The 26,663-nt window shown below is 44.5% G+C and overlaps 1 protein-coding gene across 3 annotated transcripts in view; it reads left to right on the top strand.

Annotated features, from left to right (window-relative positions):
* Positions 1-26,663, top strand: part of LOC126091867 (A disintegrin and metalloproteinase with thrombospondin motifs 16) — a 495,229-nt gene that overhangs the window by 110,185 nt on the left and 358,381 nt on the right. For all 3 annotated transcript variants that reach the window (XM_049907150.1, XM_049907151.1, XM_049907152.1), the window contains exon 2: positions 1,724-1,902. In XM_049907150.1, coding sequence (XP_049763107.1) covers positions 1,780-1,902 — 123 coding nt within the window. In that variant the 5' untranslated portion in view covers positions 1,724-1,779. The remainder of the gene's footprint in view (positions 1-1,723; positions 1,903-26,663) is intronic.

Genomic DNA, 26,663 nt, shown 5'->3' with positions numbered 1-26,663 from the left:
GTGCTCGTCTCTAATGATCGTATTGTCGACTGGATGTTAGACCATACGCTTCTTTTCTTCATTCCAGCTCTTAGTGATTGAGTCATGAACAGTTTATCAACATGATTGCCTTCTTCCCTGTCATCGCTAAACTACTTTATTCATTGTACCCTCTATTTCCATACGTTATATCAGTCATATACTTTTGTGCTCCTTCCACAGGAAGTACAATAATGCTAATCGTCGAAGTCCCTGTTTAGGGTCCCATTTTTCATTCGGCACCAAACAGCATCGTTTGCTTCCTTTCACAATACAACGGCGAGTTAGTTCAATCATTATAGCCATTTTGTTTAGCCAGACGGTATATTTTCGTGAGATATTCGTTCCGTTCTAAGTGCGTATGAATGTAAATTACAAAAATAAAACTATTCGGGTTAAAAATCACTTCCTAATCAGAAGTATCACAAAAAATTAGGAAACTTAAACGAAATAATCTAAGCAAATTTGACATCGCTTTTGTAGAATTGTGCTGAAAGCCTGAAATGGAAATGTTCTTGTTAGAAAAATCCACTTTCCTCTCCCGTGAAGCCGGCCGCGGTGGCCGAGCGGTTCTAGGCGCTTCAGTCCGGAACCGCGCGACTGCTACCGTCGCAGGTTCGAATCCTGCCTCGGGAATGGATGTGTGCGATGTCTTTAGGTTAGTTAGGTTTAAGTAGTTCTAAGTCCTAGGGAACTGATGACCTCAGATGTTAAGTCCCATAGTGCTCAGAGCCATTTGAACCATCTCCCGTGAAATAACTAGAATAGATTTATTATGTTTGTTTACCAGCAATTGGAGTACTTAGTTTGGCCGACTTAGTGAGGCCACAGTACCAGGATATTACCACGAATCTTAGGTATGTTCGAATAGAGAACGTTTTCTCACCTATCCTGAAGTTCTGAAATCAAGAATAAAGTCATTCGAATATATATAAATAAAAGGCAGTGCCAGCCTCTGGGATGTCTTTGGGTAAAGCTTCTGTTGCGGTGATAACGAATTATTAGATTAGGTGTTCCGATCACATTACAAAACTTGCTCTTACGTTAGCACAACAGCACACCAGAGATTGCAACGAAGCTTACGAAGGCGACTTTATAAATACATTTTTAAATTAAAATAAGCGTGAACGAAACTTCTGAAATGCTTCATGTGATCCATTATGAGTTCATTTCATTCTAGCGTGAAAATTTATGTGGGTAAGCAGAGACACATAATATACGGTAGCAATGTGGTCGATCATTACTGAACAGGCTTACGTCCTACAATGAAGCATAGTGAACGAACAGTGCTACTTAATAATGCTATTCATGGGATAACTGGTTGTAGTACTGGATTTATTATATTTCGTTCCTTCTATTTTAATGTATTCTCATGTTTTCTCTTTCTCAATTTTAGCTCGTCTGCTAAAAGATATATGGCTATTGCTGGAGTTAATAAGGCGAACGAGCGTGATGAAGCAGATGGCGGTTCCGTGAGGCAACTAGCAGCAATTAAGTTCACTCCTCTTGCAACAGCAGCAAATGTCGTGCAAGGCTCTTTATATTATGCTTACCTACCCATGCACATTTCGATTACTTTACTTCGCTTTTCCTCTTCCGGCACATTCCAGAACAGCAAACTGCAGTAGAGCTTAGTTATCTTCGATTCGTAACGTTTCGGCGTGTCTTCGAAACCTAATCTTCAGGCTGCGGTTTTCCTTTGCAGACGCACGGACAGCAGCTGGATCGTCAGAAGCACCAGCAGCTACAACGAGACGCAAGATGGCGTCCGCGTTCAGCGCCGTGTCGCTGGCGACGCTGATCCTGCACTTCCTGGCAGCGACCAGTGCGTCCCCCACCGCCCAAGAGTCAAAGCCCGCTAAGGAGTCACCAAAGTCGCCGTCGGTGAGTAAGGCCTCCGCCTATGCTATGCTTCGCCAAGTCTTCCTACCGGTGATAAAACTGGCTTCTTCATAAGCGTTCGCTTGGATCAACCAAAGACAGTGCACCCTACATCAGATCAGCCTTGCCGTTCGTCCAGTTTTCCTTCCTAACGTCCGAAACAAATAGTTCCACGACCAGGCCCACTTTCTCTTAAGGCATTAGTCACTCTTCTCCAAGTCCTTTCTCTTACCCACACCGTCAATTTTACAACTCAGACCCTCGTCTTTTCCCCTGCATTTTTTGTCTATTTTCCACTTCCAGCACAGAAATACACAGTTTTCCTACCTGCTGCTAACCAACCTGTCACTGTTCTATAAATATGGCCTGGCTTCCGTTGTACTATAGTAGGCACCAAAGCTCATGTTAACAAAACACTCATGACTAAAACACATGCCTAAAAAATTATAGCCCAACTCTTGCCCATCTGAGCCCTCATTACAATAACATTATACGATCATCAGTTCAGCGTTTGAAAGTTGTCATTTCCGCTTACGGCTGTTTACATTTCGTGTTATGCTACTGAAATTTGAGCTTTCAAACATACTCAATTACTGCCATTGCATGATAAGAATCAAGTCATAAGTGCAATCGAATACATACACTGAAGAGCCAAAAAAAAAAAAAAAACAAAAAAAAACTGATACATCTGCCGAATATCATGCAGGGCCCCAACGAGCACACGAAAGTTCCGCTACACGACGTGGCATGGCCTCGACTAATGTCTGAAATAGTTCTGGAGGAAAATGAAACCATGAATCCTGCAGGGCTGTCCATAAATCCCTAAGAGTACGAGGGGGTGGAGATCTCTTGTGAACAGCACATTGCAAGACATCCCAGATATGCTCAATAACATTCATGCCTGGGGAGTTTGGTGGCCAGTGGAAGTGTTTAAGTTCAGAACAGTGTTTCTGGAGCCACTCTGTAGCAATTCTGGACGTGTGGGGTGTCGCATTGTACTGTTGGAAATGCCCGAGTCCGTCGGAATGCACAATGGACATGAATGGTTGCAGCTGGTCAGACAGGATACTTACGTACGTGTCACCTGTTAGAGTCGTATCTAGACGTATCAGGGGTCCCATATCACTCCAACTGCACACGCCCCACACCATTACAGGGCCTCCACCAGCTTGTACAGTTCCCTGCTGACATGCAGGGTCGATGAATCCATGAGGTTGTCTCCATACCCGTGCACGCTTATCTGCTCGATACAATTCGAAACGAGCCTCGTCCGACCAGAACATGTTTCCAGTCATCAAAAGTCCAATGTCGGTGTTGACGGGACCAGGCGAGGCGTAAAGCTTTGTGTCGTGCAGTCATGAAGAGTAAACGAGTTGGTCTTCGGCTCCGAAAGGCCATATGACGATGTTTTGTTGAACAGTTCGCACGCTGACACTTGTTGATGGTCCAACACTGAAATCTGCAGCAATTTGCGGAAGGGTTGCACTTCTGTCACGTTCAACGATTCTCTTCAGTTGTCGTTGATCCCGTTCTTGCAGGGTCTTTTTCTGAACGCAGCGATGTCGGATATGTTTTACCGGATTCCTGAAATGCACGGTACACTCGTGAAATGGTCGTACGGGAAAATCCCCACTTCATGGCTACCTCGGTGATGCTGTGTCCCATCGCTCGTGCGCCGGCTATAAAACCACGTTGAAACTCACTTAAACCTTGATAACCCGCCATTGTAGCAGCAGTAACCGATCTAACAACTGCACCAGACACTTGTTGCCTTATATAGTCGTTTTCGACCGCAGCGCCGTATTCTACCTGTTTACATATCTCTGTATTTGAATACGCATGCCTATACCAATTTCTTTAGCGCTCATTGTAGTTCCACAACCAGGCCTACTCTCTCTTAAAGCGTTAGGCACACTTGTTCAACTCCTTGTTTTTCTTACTCACACCGTCAACTTCTCATGCCAGATCCTCTGACTCGTTTCCCCTGAGTTTCTTGCCCATTTCCAACTTCCAGTACATAAAATACGCAGCTTTCCTACCTGCTGCTAACCAACAGCACCTTCTCCTTTCTTTTCTTTTTCACTGTCCCATAAATATGGCCTGGCTTCCATTGTGCCACAGCAGGCACCAAATCTCATATTAACAAAAGACTCTTGACCAAAACACCTACCTCGAAATTAGAGTCCTCTCTTGCTCTTCTGCGCCCTCACACTCGGAATCCCCAATGAGCCGCATAAACCCTATCCTCCCACTACGACTTCTTCATTTCATACACTGCTAAATTTGTCAATATCGCTGTTTTCACCATGATGCGAGAACAACAATTGTAGCAATAACATTATATGATCATCAGCTCAGTTGTCAGTTCCGCTTATGGCTGTTTACATTTCGTGTTATGCTACGGAAATTTCAGCATACTGCCACAATTAGTGCCATTGCACAATATGAATCAGGTCATAGGTGCAATCTAACAAATGAATTGTCCTTGTAAATGGCTTAATGTCAAAATTTACGATAGCATATCATAAAATATAGAAAACCATAAGTGGAAATAAGGTCTTTCAAACAATTTATACAGGCTGTTGACCCATTACTCGAGAAAACATCATTTTTTAAAGAATGTTTCAATATCACATGTTCTTAAATCAAAAATGTAATGTTATTTTTTCTTCATTTATAACGCGGACGAAGACTGGAAATTTTCTGCTGGTGGAACTCTCGCCCGCGCGAAGGATGTGGATAAAATAACAAAAATATAAATAAAACTCAGAGCCGAGCGAACTTTACAATTTCAGATTCATCATTCGTATTATCCTGACTTACAACACGGTGTTAGACTGCGAAGGTGGAGATCTGGGTTCAAATCACCCTCGCACCTCTTTTTTTTTCACAAAATTTCGAACTGCCCATCTCGTCATTGACGTATCTGTTCGCTGTATTCAAAGTTTTGTGTGTGTGTGTGTGTGTGTGTGTGTGTGTGTGTGTGTGTCGTGGCGTAATGTCCGTTTGCAACAGCGACGTGTAACGAAGAGACCTCCAGACGTACGTACCTCCTATTAGTTCTAAGCAGTTACCACATGTTATGATTCTTACACTTGTGGACGTTTTGACTCTTGAATTCCTTCATTGTCACATAGTCCTCACCAGTTCATTGGTTGTTTTCATTTATGTGAGAGTTCTATACGGCATCGCACCTGCTCTGACTTTCATCACAGTTACTTGCGACGGTGATATATTCTTACCACATGATCCATATTCTGTGACGAACAGTGAGAGCGGGCGAGATGACGCACAGACCTTCGATTCCCGGCGGGGTCAGGGAGTTTCTCTGCCTCGTGATGACTGGGTGTTGTGTGCTGTCCTTAGGTTAGTTAGGTTTAAGTAGTTCTAAGTTCTAGGGGACTGATGACCATAGATGTTAAGTCCCATAGTGCTCAGAGCCATTTGAACGCACAGACCTCTCACAGAAATGATAACAAGAAATAAATGGGTGTGATCTGTCTTACAACGAAGGAATGCAAGAGTCAAAACTTCCAAAACGGAACGCAAGAGGCATACATGTGGTACCTGTGGAAAAAAAAGGCGGTACGTACGTCTGGAGGTCACTTCGTTATATGTCACTGTTGAAAACGGACATCACGCCACAATACATAAACAGATCTGAATACAGCAAACAGATATGTAAATGACGGGACAGTTCGTAATTTCGTGAAAAAAAAATTACGTATAGGGCACGAGGGAGATTTGAACATAGATCTCCCGCTTCGCAGTTTAACACCGTGACCACACAACCACGACACTACGCTCTATGGCGTAGTTGGATATTGCAGATATTAAGGATGGACCGTTTACTGTTTCTATTTTGCTTCCTTTTTTCACAGTTCAGTACATCTTCTTCCTGTTTGATCTGTGTTCAGCTTTTGACGGGCTATCCAATGGGCCATTTTACCACTAAATATGAGGGGGGGGGGGGAGTTTCCGTTGTCAGAAAAATCAGAGGAGATACCGGAAATCGAACCAAGATCCTTCAGCAAAGAATGCAGCGACGTTAACCTTTCGAGTACGGAAGCGGTAAGAAAAGTAACATAAAACTGTTAAGTCATTACAACGTTCATAATGACGCTTGTAAACACAAAAAATTTCACACAGGTTCCAGCCTTGCCGGAAACATCTGACACGTACCTCAGCCCGGAATCCAGCCTGTCACCACGCGTGAGCTGTGACCTAGAGGCCCGGAATTCTTACGTCGCTCCGCGCAGTTGACAACTCGGTTAGATAACAGGAAGCCGGCAGCCTCCAGAACATAACACTCGGTGTTGACGTGCCCGCGTGTAACACTAGCGCTGTTTCGTCGACAAATTACACGTTACGTAAGGCGGGCGAGCCGGCCGACCGCGAGAAATCTCTAGCCCCCGACTTGTCTTCAGCCCAAGGGTGGGCTGGTGCGGGCCATCGTAAAAGGAACAGACACGTGTCGCTTCGCGAAGAGGTGCGAACTACACCTTGGGAACGGCCGCCACTTCCCGTACAAAAAAGGCCGTAAAGCACTTCCGGGACCTCTTCCGCAGTGCAGACTGGCAGCCCCTGGCGCCATTGGGTCAGTCCTGCCGCCGAGGGAACGTGTGGTGTGTACAGGGTGCGGCGCTTAAATTCGGATAAATGAAACTTTCTAAACAGCAAATTTATTAAAACATAATATAAATGAAAATGAATATCCTTTTACGTATAAGTAGTGGTATCTTTCAAGAGTAGCATTACTCGATGTAACCCTCTTTAGACGCAATGATCGCCTCCAATCTTGTTCCGAAGCGATCGCACGCACTCTTTAAAACAGTGTTGTCCATATTCGCGAATGCTGCTTCGATAGTAGTGCGTATAGAAGCGACATTAGGGTGCCTCGTCTTAATTGGTAACTCTTTCGACTACGCTGCAAACGTAGTAGTCGACGGGGTTCAAATCCGAGCTATTCGGGGACCGGAACTCCTTTGACCACAGAACATGTCAACGTTATTCGAAAGCCAGTTCTGGACCAAATGGCTCGTACAAGATCCTCCTCTGCCATCCGACGCATTGTGCGCTCGCTGACATTCAATACTGATTCCAATTTCCTCAGCGATTGCCCCGGGTCCTCCGAAATCAGCGCCTGAGCCCAATCTGTGACTGTCACAGATCGTGGCACGCATTTCCTCGAATAAGTTTTCTCTTCGGTTAGCAGAATCTTCCCCAGACTTCTCCGAATCATTACACTTGGCGACAATATCGGAAACAGTTGATCTCGGGTACCCGAAGAATCGAACTGTTTCCGTGGACGAAACCCAGCGCGAAATCTTTCGATAATCGCGGTTCCTCGTCTGTACTCGGCACCTGTTCATAATATCTTGGTCATTTTGAGGTTCTGGCTGTTTAATAGAAGCCTATGGCTTTCAAGGACGCCAACCGCTACCTCCGGCGGAACTACGATATGGCGGAGAATTCCATTTGAAATTTGTCCAGATTTAAGTGCCGCACCTTGTAAGCGCGAAACAGCAGAGCCTCGAGTGCCTGCAGTCTTAGGCAAGACTTGCACCGAAGGTTTATTTTTACGTAGGGTTTTAATTCCAAATAATGCGGTCCTAGGCGCTACAGTCTGGAACCGCGCGACCGCTACGGTCGCAGGTTCGAATCCTGCCTCGGGCATGGATGTGTGTGATGTCCTTAGGTTAGTTAGGTTTAAGTAGTTCTAAGTTCTAGGGGAATAATGGCCTCAGCAGTTAAGTCCCATAGTGCTCAGAGCCATTTCCAAATAATAGCAAACGACGATGTACTTATGCCCTATAGACTTGAGACTAAGGAAAGAGAAAGACATAAATGTAACAGGGCACCGTCTCGCAAAAAATCACTTGCTCTAAAATCCAACACGAGCCTAAACTAAGACTTACGAAGCAATGAATGAACACTAACAATTAATATTAACAAAAAGAGACTAGTTACAAGACAAGGAATATTATAAACAATCGACCCCAAAGTTAGTGTTAATTACCGGTATAGAAAAACTAGCATAAAAGAGACATTAATCAGTAAAGCAGAGAGAGAAAAATCTCACCTCTGTTAATGTAATTCTTTAATAAGTGCAGGTGAAATCTTGAACGTGTTTCTGTAAACGACTTCTGGTACGTTCCACCCGTTGTCGTCAGTCTGGTATGATCTAGTGCTTCATCTTTTGGGGAAATGTAAGCTGAAAACAAGATACATAATGGAACTAGAATTTGGCATTTACTCTGTGAAAGTACCAGACGACCTGGTGTTCTGAAGTTTTCCATCTTGAGGCCACAGTTGTTAACCTATCATTCTGGATAGAGAGTGATAAACAGTGTCGTGACCTCGGTCGCGCCTTATGTGAAGTGGTAGGAATGTTGATGATGATGTTTGGTATGGGGGGCGCTCAAGTGCGCGGTTATCAGCGCCCGTACAAATTCCCAACCTTTCTCAGTTCAAACTCGCCACTTTCATGAACAATAATGAAACGATGAGGACAACACAAACACCCCGTCATCTCAAGGCAGGTGAAAATCCCTGACCCAGCCGGGAATCGAACCCGGGAAGTGAGAACGCGACCGCGAGACCACGAGCTGCGGACGAAGTGGTAGGAATGTTCTTGATGAAATTCATTAGGGACGATGCGACATATCACTTTAGTTGTTTGCTGAAAATTATTCAGCGGTGGCCTCATTTTCAACGACAAAGAGACAATGAAATATAGTAATTACAGTACACTGTCTGACGCTAATAACATTTTATCTTCAGACAGAGACTTGCAAAATGCTCTATATCTAGAGAAACAGTGTGCGAAACGACGCAGTTCGGTCTAAGGCGCTGCAGTCATGGACTGTGCGGCTGGTCCCGGCGGAGGTTCGAGTCCTCCCTCGGGCATGGGTGTGTGTGTTTGTCCTTAGGATAATTTAGGTTAAGTAGTGTGTAAGCTTAGGGACTGCAGACCTTAGCAGTAAAGTCCCATAAGATTTCACACACATTTTTTTGACGCAGTTCGTCGTGTCCCAAGAACACAGGATGAAATATTCGCCGGCCACCGAGAAGTGAAGCAGACCTCTCCGCGTTCCAGTCCTTACGGAATATACCGTTCCGACCGGTCTCCGTGTCGTCCTCTGCCAAAGGCGTAATTCGGATGCGATATGGAGGACGCGGGGGCAGTGCAACTTTCTGTCAGCCTTTATGATTTTGCGATGTCTTGGAGTCTCTACTTCTCACGTCTGTTAGCATCAGGCTGCTAACAGCAACCATTTCCAGTCCAAAAATATCTGGCAGTGCCGGGAATTGAATTGGGGTCCTCCACAATTAAGGGATTAAATTAGTTATGTAATGAGTGTTGTCAATTTTTCTTCCAATCCTCGGTTTATAATGTAATGGGAATAGCAATTAGGGGAAAGATACGATGAAAACTCTGGTCCATGTACTATATTGTCATTTGCAGAATGTACTTATGCCTGTAAATATAGAGGAGTGTATATCGTTTTAGGACATTGTTTCTACCTAAATACTCCTCCTAAATACTCAATAAGAACAGAACAGACCTCAGTCAATCAACGAAACTATTGCTGAAGTTATGCTAAGTGGAAACAAAACAAAAAGAAAGAATGTGATTCCTGTAATTTTCAAAGCTGGAATGGAGAAGTAAGTGTTTCACACTTTTGTAAAAAGATGAACTAAGGTTTTTCGACTGAAACATGCCTCCAGAGGTAACTGAATTATGCGTGCACACAGAAAAAGTGTAGCAGAGCTCGCAGAACCTGATTAGTTTGATTAGTGCTTGCTGACAAAACAAAAAACACACAAGACTACAGCATAAGATTGGAGACATTACGCACATGCAATAACTACCTCGAAATAAATGTGTACCCTTCTATGCAACAGCGTGTCATCATCGCTCAAAATACTCACAGCCCTATTTGTTTCCCATTAACCTCAATCATAAGATTTCTCTTCGGTAGCTTTGGCCTTGATCGGAAAGAGCGCCTCTGTTTTCGGCACCGGCTTTTATGCCTCTAGTCGCCGTTATAACTCATTACTCCGTGTCACTTGATTGTAGTGTGTGTCACGTGGCATTATATGCTACCTGCTCACGAACAATGAATATTCATCTTTCACTTTATTAGTTTTTTCTTAAACTGTCGTTGTGCTATGACTAGAAAATCAGGACACACGATCTGACACGCAGAGTCGTAAATTTTTCTGTGCGTAAGTTGTCTAGAAGAATGTTCGACCATATAAGAATGGATCAGGAAGAACTGCAGGGTTGTAGGAAGCGTTTGACGACATCTGCTATAAGAATCAAACGTCAGGTAGTCTCATCATTTGCAATTTTACTTTATTTTACAAGTCCAAAGTCCACGGTATCTTCGTTTTCCAATTTCCGCCGTTCGTTTCAGTAGTTTTCTGTGGTAAAAGCAGTTCATGCTCATTTACAGCTTCGATTATATTTGGTCAGTGAAGAAGATTTTCCAGACTCTGGATCCGTTCGCAGTAACATTTTTCCCCACGGTGTAAACCTGTCTCACCCGGTGGCCCCTACATCACAAACCGTTGTACTCGCCCTTTTGAGCGTTATCCAGTTGGCGTCTGGTAAGTGCTGCCCACCAAAGATTTCTTCATGTTTGACGAATTCTGCATTCTCGAAGACGGTCGAATACGATCTGTTGCGTTAATACAACGTGTTGGAAAAAGGACTTTCAAAATTCATATAAATTAATTCATAGTACCTACAGAGGGGATTGTAATGTCAATTTGTAGGGAAATACATCAAGTTTTGTCTCGCGTAGTTTGCTAGTGCCGAATCACACCGTAAGGAGCGCTAGCAGCAGTTGCGTTAAAAATGGCTGCCTTCACTGGTATAAATGTTTCGTAGAAACAGGGTGCTCGGTAAGCCATGGGAAATCATCAGGTCGTCCAAGCACATCTGACGACGTCGTTGAGCGAGTGAGACAACGTTTTGTCAACGTTGCGGTGTAGATTCTTGCTCTAAGTTCAGGTAGAGAAGCCGGTACAGGAGGTACAAACACGATATCCTTGTTGAATCCCCATAAAATGAACTAGTGGTGTAACGTGCGGAGAACGTGGGGCCAGCCAATTGGCGCATCACGGCCAATCCACTGACCTGGAAAGCGGTCACTGAGAAAATCCATGGCGTCAGCCAGGTAGTGGAGTGGTGCACCATCTTGCATGAAGTAAACATTTCGTTCTTGGTCATCCTCATCGATTTCGTAGGGCCACCACTGAGCAAGTTACACCTGCAATGCTACAGCGAGTTTGGGAAGAAATTGACTTCCGGTGGGAAATACATCATCTTTAGTGTAAGGTAAAAAAAAAACTTGATGTGTTTCCCTGCAAAACAACACTAAACCCAGCTCTATATCTTCTTTCAATAGATTTATATGAATTTTTGAAATTGTAAAGTACTTCTTGAAACACACTGTTCAGTTATATATTATCAGAGATGGAGTGATGATAGCGTGGTTGTACATGCGGTACTTAGGACCGAGCATTTCTTTCTTTCATGCTCTTATTGCAGCCTTGGCGACCACATTTTTCTCGAATCCATCATCGATGTCTTGGCTGCAATTTAGTATTTCGATAACATACCCCACCAGGCCTCATACCCACTTCTTCAAGAAGTAGCATTTCATCAACACTAGCAGCAATACTATTGCAAACAGTCCACCTCGAAGATACTGCACAGGCGATACAAAAAAGGAGGAAAGTTCTTGGCGTCTGTTGGTTCCTTCCCAGGCTTCAGCAGTGCAGCCACATGTGCAGAGGCAGTTATTCATTACTCCTTTGCCACTAGTCCGAATTTTTCCTTCTTTTGGTGAAGGGGTGGGAAATGTCTAGAGGGGGAGGACAGCTACACTCGTCGAACGAGACGTCTCGTGAAAGTTGGCTGGCAAATATCAGCGCAGCACAACACACAGAGGGCGCGGTGCGGGTAGAGGCGTGTTAATTGGACAGCCAGAGAGCTACATGAGATGCGAACGCCTCCCTGACAATGCAGGCGCCGGCCAGGTGGAGACCAGCTACTTGTCGGCGCGCTCGTGTGAGCCATCACTGTTTGTATAGAAAGCGGCGGGCGGCGCGTCTTGCGAAACTCCGCCCAGCAGGGCGCTTGCATAACAATCTGTCGATAGGTCTGCCACTGGCGAGGACCACCCATCAGCTTCGATACTTCCTCTTCTTCTCGTTTTGGCCATCGGAGGACCGCGTTAATTCGTATCACCTTGTTTCATTGGTATTTATCTTCGTCTATTGTTATCTAATTCTCATACTTTCCAACCTAATTCAGTCTTCTGTCAATGATAATTTTTTGTCCCTGGTCTAATTCTGTCCTGTAAACCTGTACCAGCCGACCATTTGATTTGAAAGCCGTTATGTTGTAAATCTCCGTTACCAATATTTCCATTTCCTTCAGATGATTTTGTACTGCTTGGATAAAGCGTACTATGGTTCTCTCGTACATAAGAAATTTCCTTCTCTGTTACGTCAAACTCCTTTGTTCCAGTCTAAGGATGTATCCGAAGAACATGCTCCTTTTTCCTGACGGAATGCGAGATGGTCTTTATCTAGGTACAGAGATCTTGCATAAGATGCGTATTTGAACTATCAACTGGTTTTGTTTTAAACCCAAAATCTGCTGGCTTCAGTCTTGGACCATCTTCACGGATAAAGGGTTCAAATGGTTTACGCCGCCATATTGCATTAGTCATTAGTTAAAATGTGTAGTGCGTTTTACGAATATAATTACATGACACAGGACTGCTCTGTATACAATTTGTATTTTGACTTTAAAAGCAAACATCCAAATACAACTTGTATACAGAGGAGTCCTGTGTCATGTAATTATATTCATGAAACGCACTACACATTTTAATTAATGACTAATGCAATATGGCGGCTTGAACCATTTTAATCCTTCATCCATGAAGATGGGCCAAGATCGAAACCGGTACAATTTTGGTTTAAGATAAAAACAGCTGATGGTTCAAATATGCGTTTTATACATTACTTCCAAAAATGTTTAAAACAGAGATCTTGGTTCGCTTGTCTCCAACGTGGACCGTCCCTTGTAACTCGAGATCTCTGTATTCTCACGAGAATCCGTCCCATGAGTTCTGGCCTACTGAGTAATCTTCTTCTTGCAAAGTTCAGATTTTCTATCGCATTTAAGGCTTCAGAGCAGATGACTGTCTGCTAATTCTTCATTTTGCATTGATCTAAAGACTTTCACAGTTTTGCCGGCCGGAGTGGCCGAGCGGTCCTAGGCGCTACAGTCTGGAACCGCGCGACCGCTACGGTTGCTGGTTCGAATCCTGCCTCGGGCATGGATGTGTGTGATGTCCTTGGGTTAGTTAGGTTTAAGTAGTTCTAAGTTCTAGGGGACTGATGACCTCAGAAGTTAAGTTCCATAGTGCTCAGAGCCATTTGAACCATTTTTGAACAAGTACTAAAAGGCTCATCGTATAATTTTTTAACAATCGTGTAGTAATGAACTGAAATATAAGGGATGAACAGTTTAGACAAGAAGAGAAGAGAACCTTCTGAAATGTGGTACTACAGTAGAATGCTGAAAATTAGATGGGTGGATCACATAACTACTGGGGAGGACTGAATAGAGCTGAAGAGAAAAGAAATTTGTGGCACAACTTGATTAGAAGAAGGGATAGATCGATAGGACACATTCTGAGACATCATGGGATCATCACTTTAGTATTGGAGTGAAGTGCGGGGTGGGGGGGGGGGGGGGAGAGGGATAAAAATTGTAGATGGAGACCAAAAGATGAATACAGTACACAGATTCAGAAGGACGTTAAGTTGCAGCAGTTATTCAGAGTTGAAGATGCTCACACAGGATAGAATAGAATGGAGAGCTGTATAAAACCTGTCTTTTGACTGAAGACCACAACAACAACCATTATTTTCGCAGTAAACTCAACCAGATTCTTGTCAGTGGCTTTGGACTTAACCAAAGAGAGGTGCTCTGTTTTCGGCACCGCGTTTTAACCTTTAGGTCGTCATTATAAATCATTACTCTGTGTCAGCTGATTATGGTGTATGTCCCGTGACATTAAATGCCACGTGAGCGTAAACAATGAATATTCATTTTTCACTCTGGTTATCGTCATTGTATGACTGAGAAGTCAGGACACATGGTTTTACACATGGATTCAGACATCTGCACATTAGTTGTGCAGATAAGAGAATGTTCGAGCACATAAGAGTGGATACAAAAAAATCACGCGGTCTTACGGGTCATTTGGCTTTAAAGACTGGTTTTTAGAATCAAGATTTTGGTCATATCTTCTTTTGCTACTTCACTTCCCGAGAGCAAAGTGCACTAAATCTCAGTTTTGCAACATTATTCCACTTTTTGGCGGTGAAAAAGCAGGTATTGCTGATGTGCAGCTTTGGTTCAATTTGGGGAGAGAAGAGGATATTCCATTGTCTGTATTTATTTGCAGTCGCATCTGTCGCCTTCAGTGTAATCCTGTTTCACCAGGTTGCTCCTTTATCCATAAACACCATTTTTCACCCTACTGTGCGACCTCCAGTCGGAGTACGGTGAGTGGTGCCCACCTGACCTTTTTTTTTCCTGTCGCTTCACGTCGCTCGATTGTAGGTGGTCATCATAACGAATGCGCCCGGCGCAAGCTGCCGCAGTTCCGCCTGGCCATCAAAATGGTTCAAATGGCTCTGAGCACTACGGGACTTAACATCTGTGGTCATCAATCCCCTAGAACTTAGAACTACTTAAACCTAACTAACCTAAGGACATCACACATATCCATGCCCGAGGCAGGATTCGAACCTGGGAACGTAGCGGTCACGCGGTTCCAGACTGAAGCGCCTAGAACCGCACGGCCACACCGGCCGGCAGCCTGGCCACCTTCCGAGTGTCTCGGACCAGGAAGAAAGTTTTGCGCCTCCTCCTCAGCGCTGGAAAGACATACCCGCAAGCGATTGCTGGCTCCGCCGCCGGGTCGCCTCGGGGTCACCTCTGCCAGAAAGAAGCGGCACCACGTACTCTGGAGTGTCCGCTTTCGCCTCACCTCTGACCTGTCGGCGAGCGCGCTTCGCGGCAACGTACACTTACGTCTCACTGGGACCCGCGCTAAACGACGCGATTCGGCCGTCCCACACAGTAAAATGAGTGTACGTAAAGTCAACAAATCGTTGTGGCTCCGATGATTGGGGGCTCCGATATTGCTAACTTGTTCCCGAACACGCAGTGAAGAAAGTGAAAACAAATCTCACGAGGGGAATAATCGTGCGGGAGAACGAGATACATCTGTGCTAAGATTCGTAAAATGGCGTCAACATTTCTGTACGAAATTAACGAAGTGTTAGAATGTAGAATGGAATAGACATCGTAGGTAGCACAGAATTTGGGTTAAAGACAAACGTACGAAAGCTATGAAGGAAGGAAATCTAAAATTTAATGCTTTGTCAACATCGATGTCCTTACACACAGAGCACAAGTTCACTCTGTGGTATCCTATACCGGTACCACGCCACGGCATATGGAGGTTTCCGTCTGACGCCGACAATGGTCACGCTGGATGTTGCGGGCCCAATGGCGCGCCTCCGCTGAGCCACGCCTCCAGCAGCTCTCTACCACGAGCGCCCCCTGCCACCACAGCATAGGACGGGCGGTGGCAACCACTCAGGCCACTTGCTCTCGGAGCCACTAAGCTACGACACCTTCGTTTGTGCTTCTTCCCTGTGACACTGATAGCTTGTTGCATCATTTGCAATGATTTTTCGTACTTTTGGAGAAATGTAAATCTACTGTTTGCTGTGTTACTTGTTCACTGATCATTTCTGCTCCTGCCCAGCTTTCCTGCGACGACAGTTACTGCACCACTCTGTAACTCACCTCTCCTTGCCATTGTGTACGAAGTTGTACACAACACATTCGAACAAGTATCTCCAAAGAAATAAGTCGTAACAGTGATATGAGGATTAGTCTGATCTGATCCTAAGAAACAACGAAAACCCTAAATCGCTGAGGCTGAATGAAATGTCATCTCTGTCTCTACTCTTTATCAATGCAACACATCACTCAGTGAAAGTGGCGAAGAAGACGAACAGCAACCTGCTAAACGTCACATTCCACAGAAGTTGCAGTGGAAAAGTTGAGAAAACTCTTTGCTATAGGAGGCAACATTACACCATAAATCTGAAGCTTGAAGTTCCCTTGTAGATACCAAATCTTTATTGTATTTCGATCTCAAAAGATATAAATCCTGAACAAATATTAAATCACAAGGAATAACCATACTGATGCCGACATATAGCTACTAATACTCCACAATGAAGTAACTTTTAATTTTTCAGAAACCGTTAAGGATATGGAAAAAATGTTTCCGAAGAGCCATTATACAACAAAGTTTGACAGATTTAAGGGAAGAGATATTTAATTCCAACAGGAGCTGGATATCAAACAAGCCCTTATTCCGTACAAGTTTCGATCATCTGATCATCATTAAATAACATAATATTATTTAAATTAACCGGTATGGTATCGTTCTTGCTTTGGTTTCAAAAAATAAAATAGAAAACCACTCTGCGTCACTAATACTGCCGTCAACAGTAATGCATTTTACACTTCAGTGTTTTGTTTCAGTGACGCCTAGGGATTTTTTATTTGCTGAAAGGGGCAGCTGTGGAATGTCTCCAGGTTCAGTGAAAAGAAATCAGAGACAATGGAAATGGAATTTTGGAGACAAAGTTGTGACGTAATAATAAGAGACAAAATAAGAAATGAAGTGGTACGAAAACAGATGGCAGTTAGCAAGCATATTGTAGACACAGCTGAAAACAAATGCGTAACATGGTCTGGAGGTTTTAGAAGAACACCAGAGGACACATGGCCTTCTAAAAAATGGCACAGGAGAGGTCCACTACACAAAAAAGAGCAAGACCCTGGCTATACTGAACGATGTAGTGAGACGTGCGATGCAACACAGAGCCATGCAAGTCGAGGGCTGGTAAGATGGAAGTAGGCGGAAATCTGGATGCGAGAAACGCCGTGTGCTCTAGAAAACTCTCAGAAAGAGGAAGAAGATGAACAACCACAATAATAACACCACAACGCAGCCTGGCGAAGCAAAGCTTATTTCCTAAATATGTGGTTCTTAAATATGACTTTCTTCAAAAATTTACGATCTGTTGGCTACTATCCACGCAAAACAACACTGTTCCAATAACGCCGGTCTTAAAAAAAGATGCATACAACTGCATAATACTTATTATGCGTACTGTGAGACGTTTCATAAAACTAACGGAAAAAACTTCTTGATGTGGAACCAAAGCAACCGCCACAGCACACTGAATTGCCACCTAGTCACATCCTATTTGGTTGCAAATATAGGGTAAAATTGTGCTCTATAGTCATGTACAACAAGACCGAAACGAATGACAGCTGAAAACATGAACCAATGTACAACTAAAGAAAGTTTTAGATAGATAATCCTTTCACTTTCGTGTATGATACATATAGTCTTCAAGGTTTAAGCGAAAAATATAGCATAAATGTCTTGACTTTGCTTCCAAGAGTAGTATACAACTAATACAATTTCTCTGCTTTCGGAGAATGTGTTGCGTCCGGTCATCGGGCAATTGCTGTGCAGGTGTGTGGAACACGATTAGACTTTCACACTCTGCTTTATGCGACAGCGTTTCGTTCCAAGAAACGCATGTGAGCGGCCCCAGCAGGAGCGACCTAAATAGGCCGCGATAATTTATGGATAAAATTGTGAATGTTTCAACAATTCAAGGAAGAAACCGTAAGGAGAAAGGGTGCATGGATAATGGGTTTCAGTCTGGATTTTCCGAAACGGTTTTAACAGTCACACTGCAAAGTCGAACTCATCTACTGGCCCCTAATCCTGACTCATCGTACTACTTCGCAGCTCATTAGTTTACAGTCGGCTGCGAACGACTGTGGTGTGCGATGAAGCAGCGTTAGTAGTTCTCGGGAAGGCCGCACCTCCAGCACCCACAAAGATTTCGTAGAAGCGGGCCTCATTGGAAATGCACACAAGCAGATCATAGCATTTTCTGATGAAGAAACCGCTAACTGTTTCATTGGCAACTTTACGCGAAAGTACCATCTCGGAGAAAGGTACAACAAATGTGCTGATGTAGAAAGCGCAACTGGAACAAGCGTAAACTCATGGTCCAGGCTAGAATAGATATTCGGTGACCAAGAATTCATACTTTATGTATTTATTTTGAAATATTTTACCGCTTTTTTCACTGCACCTATGATTTCCGCTTGAACATCATATTTACGTCTAGACGTCATAGGCAATTTTGGGGTTTTCTCCCCTGCCTTTCAGGTTTCTACTCAAGAACTTACAGCTTCAGTTATACATAAACCTTTCAGCACTTGCAGAATTCTTGTCACCAAGTCGGCTATTGAGACATTTAAAAAATTATTCATTTGCAACAACCACACAATTACTGTAGGTCCTCTACTATATTGTTAGTCACGGTTGTCATAGTAACAATCAAAAAGATCATGATACTGCCATGACAGTAATTTCTCAGCTTTAACTTTTCCCAAATTTCATTACTGACAAACCAATTGCCAAAATGTTGTTTACTTCGATACAAATGTTGCATCAGGCTGAGTTTGATGTCGATGCTCACTCAGCATCACTGATACAAAAATACACTGTTCGACCATGGCAGAAATATGCTACATATGAATACTGTCCGGAATCTTTCATATGATATAGTTTCAGTTGCAGATCAGTCGCCATGGCTAGAGCTTACCTCTGAACTTTATAATTCAACACCTCACAGAGATAATGGTTTATTTGCATACCAACCTTTTTCGTCATAGGCTGTGTCATGGAGCACTAAATTAACCGCAAGTAGTCCCCTATAGAGGACAGATGGGAAGACGATCGAAACCTCTGCTTTACAGTTGATTCTGCGCTTCAGTATGACACGGAGTGACATCTTAAGGATTTTATTCATATTGATAATACGAATGGTAGGCAATTTCGTAATAGTTGAACTGCAACATATTTCAGGTAATGAGACGATGTTTTAATGTTCAAATCAAGGGAATGAGAAATGTGTCGTGTCCTAGTACGCTACAGAAAGTACATGAACAACATACAGAGTGAAGTGTCGATGTGGGTAAGGTACCAAACTCGAATTATGTGGAAGTGGAGTTCAAATCTCAGTTTAGACACGCAGTCACGTTTTCCTCCATAGTTTAAGGTGAATATCGAGATGGTTCTTTGACAAGGAGACGTTTGTTTTCTTTTTCCTTTCTTACCCATTCTGCCTCTAACAATCTGGCTGCTGACGAGACATTTCGACCTAAGAAAAAGAAAACGAGTTTTGAAAACAACGAAGAATAATAAAGTTCCATGTGTTTAGATATACAATACATAAATAATCTAATAGAAAGCGTCGGATGCTCTCTAAGGCTGTTGCAGACGATGCGGTTGTCTATAACAAAGTAGCAACGCCATAAGATAGTAACGATTTGAAGAATGACCTCCAGAGAACTGATGAATGGTACAGTCTCTGGCAGTTCACCTGAACGTAAATAAATGTCGCATATTGCGCGTACATAGGAAAAGAAATCCACTTCTGCGTAACTGCACTACTGATGACAAACTGCTTGAACAGTACCTACCGCAAAAAAATGTGGGAGTAACTATCCAGAACGACCTTAAATGGAATAACTACATAAAACAAATAGTGGGAAAAGCATATTCGAGACTCAGATTCATAGGAAGAATCTTAGGGAAATGTAACCCATCCACAAAGGAAGTGGCTTATAAGGCGCTTGTTCGAACGATTCTTGAGAATGATTCATCTCTCTGGAATCCCTGCAATGTAGGACTGATAGAAGAGACAGAGAAGATCCAACGAAGAGCGGCGCGTTTCGTCACGGGATCGTTTAGCCGACACGATCGTTACGGATATGTTCAATGAACTCCATTGGCAGACGTTACAAGAGATGCGTTGTGCAACACGGAGAGCTTTACTACTGAAATTTTGAGAGAGCACTTTCCGGTAAGAGTCGGACAACACATTACATCTCCGCACATAGGTCTCGCGTAATGACCACGAGGAGAAAATTCGAGAAGTTAGAACCAATACAGAGGGTTACCGACAATCATTCTTCCCACGAGCTATTCGCGAGTGGAACAGGGTTGGAGGGGTCAGTTATTAGTACAAAAAGTACCCTCCGCCACACACCTTAGGCGGCTTGTGGAGTGTGATGTAGATGTAAATATTTAATGGCCGTGTCTAGACGGGACTCGCAGAGGCTGCGACGCTACCGCGGACAGAAAAATAGTTCTTCTCGCTTGGAGACATACGCCACCGGACTGCTCGAGAAAACCTATTGTATACATAATGCACGCGCTACATTTCGGCCGGCGGTTGCGTAACCGACGCGACACGACGCGCTAGAAAGCAGAAGAGCGCGTAAACACTGGCGAGGCGGGCCATTCGCGAGAGGTTGACGCCCGTGCTCCCGACAGCAAAGAGCGCATTGTTCTCGCCGATGACGGGTTGGCTAAGCAGCAGCCGGCGAGGTGAGGCGTTGAAATCAGCCGGGTCCAAACCAGCGCCACTGCAGCAGCTGCTGAACAGGCAAAGCTGCTGGCGGTGACGGTTCCCTGTTGCTGGTCATAACTTCTGATGCCAGAGCTAGCTGTCCATTGAATCACAGCCCCGTCCGTGTTGCGTCACACTCTCCTCTGCGACATAGCCGCGGAGGCGCCCTAAATGTGGACAAAATAGAGAAGAGTTGCTGCGACCGGACTTAGCTTTAGAATATATTTTGTGAGTTTCACTTTTCATCGTCCTCCTCTTCTTATGGCTTTATAAGCCTATACGATTTTTCACCTGTTGCGCGATTTATCTTCATTATGTGTTGAGGTCTTCAGTCCGATGACTGCTCTGATATAGCTCTCCACCCTGATTTATAATGTGTGCAAGTCTCATCATCTGTGGATAGTTACTGCAGCCTAGCTACGTCTGAAACTGCTTATTGTATTCAAGCGTGGTCTCCATCTTCATTTTTGCTTATCATGTCACGTATATAAGTTACTGGAAGGGATGATTCTGTCAAGAATAGGAACCAAAATTCACTCAGAACTTATCCCTGAACAGGCTAATATCAAACCAGGTAAATCGTGTTGTAGTCAAATACTGCAGTACTGGCCATTAAAATTGCTACACCAAGAAGAAACGCAAATGATAAACGGGTATTCATTGGACAAATATATTATACTAGAACTGACATGTGATTACATTTTCACGCAATTTGGGTGCATAGATCCTGAGAAATCAGGACCCAGAACAACCACCTCTGGCCGTAATAACGGCCTTGATACGCCTGGGCATTGAGTCGAACAGAGCTTGGATGGCGTGTACAGGTACAGCTGCCCATGCAGCTTCAACACGATACCACAGTTCATCGAGAGTAGCGACTGGCGTATTGTGACGAGCCAGTTGTTCGGCCACCACTGACCAGACGTTTTCAATTAGTGAGAGATCTACAGAATGTGCTGGCCAAGGCAGCAGTCGAACATTTTCTGTATCCAGAAAGGCCCGTACAGGACCTGCAACATGTGGTCGTGCATTATCCTACTGAACTGTAGGGATTCGCAAGGATCGAATGAAGGGTAGAGCCACGGGTCGTAACACATTTGAAATGTAGCGTCCACTGTTCAAAGTGCTGTCAAAGCGAGCAAAAGGTGACCGAGACGTGTAACCAGTGGCACCCCATACCATCACGCCGGGTGATACGCCAGTACGCCGATGACGAATATACGCTTCCAACGTGCGTTCACCGCGATGTCGCCAAATACGGATGCGACCATCATGATGCTGTAAACAGAACCTGGATTCATCCGAAAAAAATGGCGTTTTGCCATTCGTGCACCCAGGTTCGTCGTTTAGTACATCATCGCAGGCGCTCCTGTCTGTGATGCAGCGTGAAGGGTAACGGCAGCCATGGGCTCCGAGCTGATAGTCCATGCTGCTGCAAACGTCGTCGAACTGTTAGTGCAGATGGTTGTTGTCTTGCAAAGGTCCCCATCTGTTGACTCAGGGATCGAGACGTGGCTGCATGATCCGTTACAGCCATGCGGATAAGATGCCTGTCATCTCGACTGCACGTGATATATACGAAGCCGTTGGGATCCAGCACGGCGTTCCGTATTACCCTCCTGAACCCACCGATTCTGCTAACAGTCATTGGATCTCGACCAATCCGAACAGCAATGTCGCGACACGATAAACCGCAGCCGGCCGCGGTGGCCGTGCGGTTCTGGCGCTGCAGTCCGGAACCGCGGGACTGCTACGGTCGCAGGATCCAATCCTGCCTCGGGCATGGGTGTGTGTGATGTCCTTATGTTAGTTAGGTTTAAGTAGTTCTAGGGGACTTATGACCTAAGATGTTGAGTCCCATAGTGCTCAGAGCCATTTGAACCATTTTTGAACTCGACTGGCTTACATGTTAGTAGGCATGCAGCAATATCGAGAATTCTACGTAATCCTCGAAGGGAAGAAAGTGTATGGAGGGGCTAAAATAATGGATTACCGGAATGGAGTGCTCTTTCCCCTTTTACGCACAATATGTACCTCAGAATGGGCGAGACGTTACGGACATGTGCGGAGTACAACCGAAGAGCCGCGATTATCGAAATTCTTGACGCTGGGCGTTCGCCCACGGAAATAGTTCGATTCTTCGGGTACCCGAGATCAACCGTTTACGATTTGTGGCCAATTACCGTGCTTCAGAGAAGTCAGGGGTTCACGTCCTGGTGTTGTGTACAGTAAGGGTCATATCATGCCACCACATTTCTTTTAAAAGGGACAAACTGTCACAAAAGAAGCTTATCTCCACGTTTTGGCGAATGTCGTGAAACCGTGGATGGTATCTGTGGCCTCGGTGAGACAATATGTCTCGCAAGAGCCGTTTAGTCTAAAACTGGTTCTCGTGTAACGGTGGCATGTTCTGGTCAAAGGCCGGCCGCGGTGGCCGAGCAGTTCTAGGCGCTTCAGTCCGGAACCGCGCGACTGCTACGGTCGCAGGTTCGAATCCTGCCTCGGGCATGGATGTGTGTGATGTCCTTAGGTAAGTGCCGGCCAGAGTGGCCGAGCGGTTCTAGGCGCTACAGTCTGGAACCGAGCGACCGCCACGGTAGCAGGTTCGAATCCTGCCTCGGGCATCGATGTGTGTGATGTCCTTAGGTTAGTGCCGGCCGGAGTGGCCGAGCGGTTCTAGGCGCTACAGTCTTGAACCGAGCGACCGCTACGGTCGCAGATTCGAATCCTGCCTCGGGCATGGATGTGTGTGATGTTCTTAGGTTAGTTAGGTTTAAGTAGTTCTAAGTTCTAGGGGACTGATGACCTCAGCAGTTAAGTCCCATAGTGCTCAGACCCATTTGAACCTTAGGTTAGTTAGGTTTAAGTAGTTCTAAGACCTATGGGACTGATGTTAAGTCCCATAGTGCTCAGAGCCATTTGAACATTTTTTTGTTCTGGTTAAAAGAGTTCTGGTACCCGCATAGCCTGAATTTGATCCCCCTCGACTACTATGTGTGGAGCGTAGTTGAAAAAGTTGCCACTAAGACGAGGCAGTCTAATGTCATATCTCTACGTACCGCTGTCGACGCAGCATTCGCGAATATGGACAGCGCTGTTTTAAAGAGTGCGTGCGATCGCTTCAGGACTAGATAGAGGACGGTCATTACGGCTGAAGGGGCTCACATCGAGTAATGTTACTCTTGAAAGATATCACTACTTATACGTAAAAGGATATTCATTTTCATTTATATTTAGTTTTAATCAATTTGCTTTTAAAAAAAGTTTCATTTGTCCGGTTTTAATCGCCGCATCCTGTAGGTACTCCAAACAAGTAGACCTCGCTATGTAGCCTGAGGGCACACCTGCCCACAAGATTGGCCCACTTGCGCCCATAACACCACCAAATATGAGACGAAAATAGCCAGAGAAATAGTGCGAAGAAAAAAACAGCAAACTGACCCACGGCACTTAATGTATAACAACCAGATCCTTCTCGCCGTGCCTCAACGAAAAGCTTTATGCAACGGACAGTACCACTAGAAGGCCTACCTGAGACCTCGCAACATCTTCTTCTGTAGTGATCAATCCAAGGATTGGTTTGCAACAGTTACAATGGCAACTTGTCTCCATTCTGTGCGTCTTTCAGCTTGTCTCTTCATTTATTTATAGGTCTTTCACGATTTGATCGATGTACCTCAGTCGTGGTCTTCCTCTTGGTATTTTTCCCTCGACATAACCCTCTATGATTGTGTTCAGGAGTCCTTTATGTCTTAATAGATGGCCTGTAAATTGCACTCTTTTAACAATGAAACTCCAGAAGTTTCTCTTCTCACCTACTCTTTCCAGAACCACTTCGTTTGTGACCTTGTCGATACATTTTATTTTGAGCATGCGTCTATAGCACCACATTTTAAAAGAATTTAGCTTCTGGTCTTCCTCTGTCCAGAGAGTCCATGTTTCACACCCATAGCATGCCACACTCCACACATATGGTTTCAAAAATCTTTTCCTGATTTCAAGGCTGATGCTCTTAGATATTAGGATGTTTTTCTTCTTTTTAAAAGCAGCCTTTGCTTGAGCAATACTACTTCTCACTTCTGCCTTGCTCCTTCCATCCCTGGTAATATTACTGCCCAGATAAGTAAATTTATCAACTTGTTCAAGCAGTTCATTGCCTACATGAACTCTGACTTTCACTTGATCTTTTTTGTCGCATGCCATTACTTTTGTTTTTGCTTTATTAATTCTCATATCCTCTTCAAAATACAAACATGCACTCCAAAGAGGAAATCACACAAAGGAAACAGCTACAATATAGTACATAGGGAGCACTGAACAGACCAGGAACAGGGGTCACTAATTGTAAAGGAAACATGGCCGAGTGGGGCTACACCCAAGATGACCGGTGTTGAAAGGTGAGAAACAGAGATGATTGAACATTTACTCACGTGATCAAGGATAGTTTTTGCTTGCACATCAGAAGATATGTTTTTATGCCACGAATATGACATTAAAGATGCAGACTTGTGGAAAAAGGGGGTTTAGATATTCTTGCTCGGACACAGGAATTAAGTATCGGATAGTTTTCGCCCAGTCTGAGAAACAGAGCAGCGTAGCACTCCTGCGGGACGCGCCGCTCGGCCGCGTGCCTCCGCCAAGGCGCCCGTGCCGCGCGCGCCAACTTTCTCCCGCCCGCGGCAAGAGCACTGACCTTGAGATCCACGTTCACTCTTACTTTCCCCCGGGACTCGAACCCGGAAAGCTGGCTGCGCGTCCAGCCGCGATGACGGTACGCAACGCACGAGCCAGCCATGGGCGTCATCCGATCTCGTAAGAAACGCCAGGGTGCGCACTCGAGAGGCTGGTGAGAGTGCTGACTTGCGCTCGCGCCGGAGCGGCGTGCAAAGAAATACAGGCAGGATGCGCGGGCGGCCATTACAGAGGTCTCCGGGTTAATCTCGCGAGTGACCGTGCGCAACTCAGACTTTCTCGCGGTAACCACATCCTTTTCACGGGGAAACCTGAGGCGTCACTCAAACGAACACGTGCTCTCGGGTGTGAATAACGAGAGCTCAGGGTAAACGGCACCCTATGCTCTTATTACCTTTTGTTGCTGTTTGTAATCCTTGAAAAACAAAGCACGGATGTCTTGACGTGGCCTCTACAGCCGACGAATTTCAACTCTTCATTTTCCGTTGTTCCTTCCTTTTCTTCCAACATTCCTTCATTGTCTACCGAGTTTGTTCTCGTTTCTTCAGACTACTTTGTACCTGTTTTCCTTTTCCCCTTCCTTGAAAACTTATATTTCTAATCATTTGTCTTTCCGTTACTTCTTCGTCCCTTACGTAGTTTCCGAGTCTTTCTTGGCATCGTAGAGAGAAGTGGCTGTCGATTTTTTTTTTCTCCATCGATATTTGAAAATCTTTTCAGTTAGTCTGTTGTCATCCATTCCGTAAATACAAGGTCACTATAATTAAAGTTAAACTTTCAAACCGCTGTAGAAATAACACCAGTGGTCAGAATGACGTCAAATTGCAACGGAATATTATCGGAGAAGGGGGAAAACGTATGGAAGATGAAAAGTAAATAGTTACAAAAAGTGTCAATAGATGGCGCTGTAAGCATCATAATTTAATAGTTGTCGACTACAAATGACAAATGAATCATACAACAAACTGTAAAATTGTACAAACTTTACAAAAAAAAAAATGGCTCTGAGCACTATGGGACTTAACATCCGAGGTCATCAGTCCCCTAGAACTTAGAACTACTTAAACCTAATTAACCTAAGGACATCACACACATCCATGCCCTAGGCAGGATTCGAACCTGCGACCGTAGCGGTCGCGCGGTTCCAGACTGAAGCGCCTAGAATCACTCAGCCACACCGGCCGGCACAAACTTTACAATTCAGTGTGCATGGGTGAACAGGTGTGACACTGTTAGTTACGTAAGCCCATCCACCACGGCAAAGTCATATCACATCGAATGGGAAAAATCAGTTTTTAATTGTCCTGAGGCCAAAAACCCCATAAAAAGCATCACTCACGCTGGTTTTTAATTGTCCTGAGGCCAAAAACCCCATAAAAAACATCAATCAAAATCAAATCGGATTATTAATTTCCGTGCGACTGGCGCAAAACATG

This window comes from Schistocerca cancellata, chromosome 7, assembly GCF_023864275.1.
Source record: "Schistocerca cancellata isolate TAMUIC-IGC-003103 chromosome 7, iqSchCanc2.1, whole genome shotgun sequence".
Lineage (NCBI taxonomy): Eukaryota > Metazoa > Arthropoda > Insecta > Orthoptera > Acrididae > Schistocerca > Schistocerca cancellata.
This window is presented reverse-complemented; position numbering and strand designations above follow the sequence as displayed.